Source organism: Eimeria mitis, genomic scaffold (genome assembly GCF_000499745.2).
Source record: "Eimeria mitis Houghton genomic scaffold, Emh_scaff2178, whole genome shotgun sequence".
Lineage (NCBI taxonomy): Eukaryota > Apicomplexa > Conoidasida > Eucoccidiorida > Eimeriidae > Eimeria > Eimeria mitis.
The window spans coordinates 1,337-2,377 of NW_013570504.1; the positions used below are offsets into that span (position 1 = coordinate 1,337).

Sequence of the window (1,041 nt, forward strand, 5' to 3'; positions counted from 1 at the left end):
GCAGCAGCTGCTGTTGCTGCTGCTGCTGCAGCAGCTGCTGTTGCTGCTGCTGCAGCTTCTGCTGCAGCTGTAACCCCATCTGCTGCTGCTGCACCTGCAGCTGCAATCCCATCTGCTGCTGCTGCTGCTGTTGCTGCAGCTGCAGCTGCAATCCCACCTGCTGCTGCTGCTGCTGCTGCAGTTGCTGCTGCTGCTGCTGCTGCTGCTGCTGCAGCAGCAGCATGAGTTTCGGCATCGCATTGGCTACCAGGGAAACCTCCGCAGCAGTGATGTCTCCGCTCGCAATATGCATGCGCAGCACATCACTGAGCTGCAGCAGCAGCAGCGGCAGTTGCTGCTGCTGCTGCTGCTGCTGCTGCTGCTGCTGCAGGTGCTGCTGCTGCTGCTGCAAGCTCTGCAACTGCGGCAGGGAAGCCCATATGTTCGCAGCACTGCGGCCATCTAGAGGATGTTGCTGCTGCTGCTGCTGCTGCTGCTGCTGCTGCAGCCTCCTTTGCTGCTGCTGTTGTTTCAGCAGTTGCTGCTGCAGCAGCTGCTGCAGTCGCTGCAGCAGCAGCTGCAGCAGCAACATTCCCGGGTGTATATGCAGCTTTGCAAGAGCAGAAAAAATCATAGAAAGATCGCAGCCGCTGCTGCTGCCGATAACAGCAGGCCACACACCACCACTCCTGCTGCTGCTGCTGCTGCTGCTGCTGCTGCTGCTGCTGCTGCTGCTGCTGCTGCTGCTGCTGCTNCTGCTGCTGCTGCTGCTGCTGCTGCTGCTGGTGGTGTTGCTGCTGCTGCTGCTGCTGCTGCTGCTGCTGCTGCTGCGAATCTCTCGTTGATAGCAGCAAACAGACGGGGGTGGGGTCTTCCTGCAGCAGCAAAAGCATTCGCTATTGTGCTGCAGTGCTCTGGCTGCAGCTGCGGCAGCAAAGTGCTGCTGCTGCTGCTGCTGCTGCTGCTGCTGCTGCTGCTGCTGCTGCTGCTGCTGCTGCTGCGTGAGAAGAGCTTCAGCAGCAGCAAACCAGAACTGCTGCGGCAGCTTTTTGGGGTGTCTAG

General features: G+C 60.3%; 1 protein-coding gene across 1 annotated transcript in view; it reads right to left on the reverse strand.

Moving 5' to 3' along the window:
• The window catches only part of EMH_0049890 (uncharacterized protein), a gene marked incomplete at both ends in the record, with an annotated part of 2,970 nt that overhangs the window by 1,068 nt on the left and 861 nt on the right, over nucleotides 1–1,041 (reverse strand). Inside the window, 3 exon segments of the mRNA XM_013496579.1 lie at nucleotides 95–544; nucleotides 661–731; nucleotides 735–1,039. Coding sequence (XP_013352033.1) covers nucleotides 95–544; nucleotides 661–731; nucleotides 735–1,039 — 826 coding nt within the window.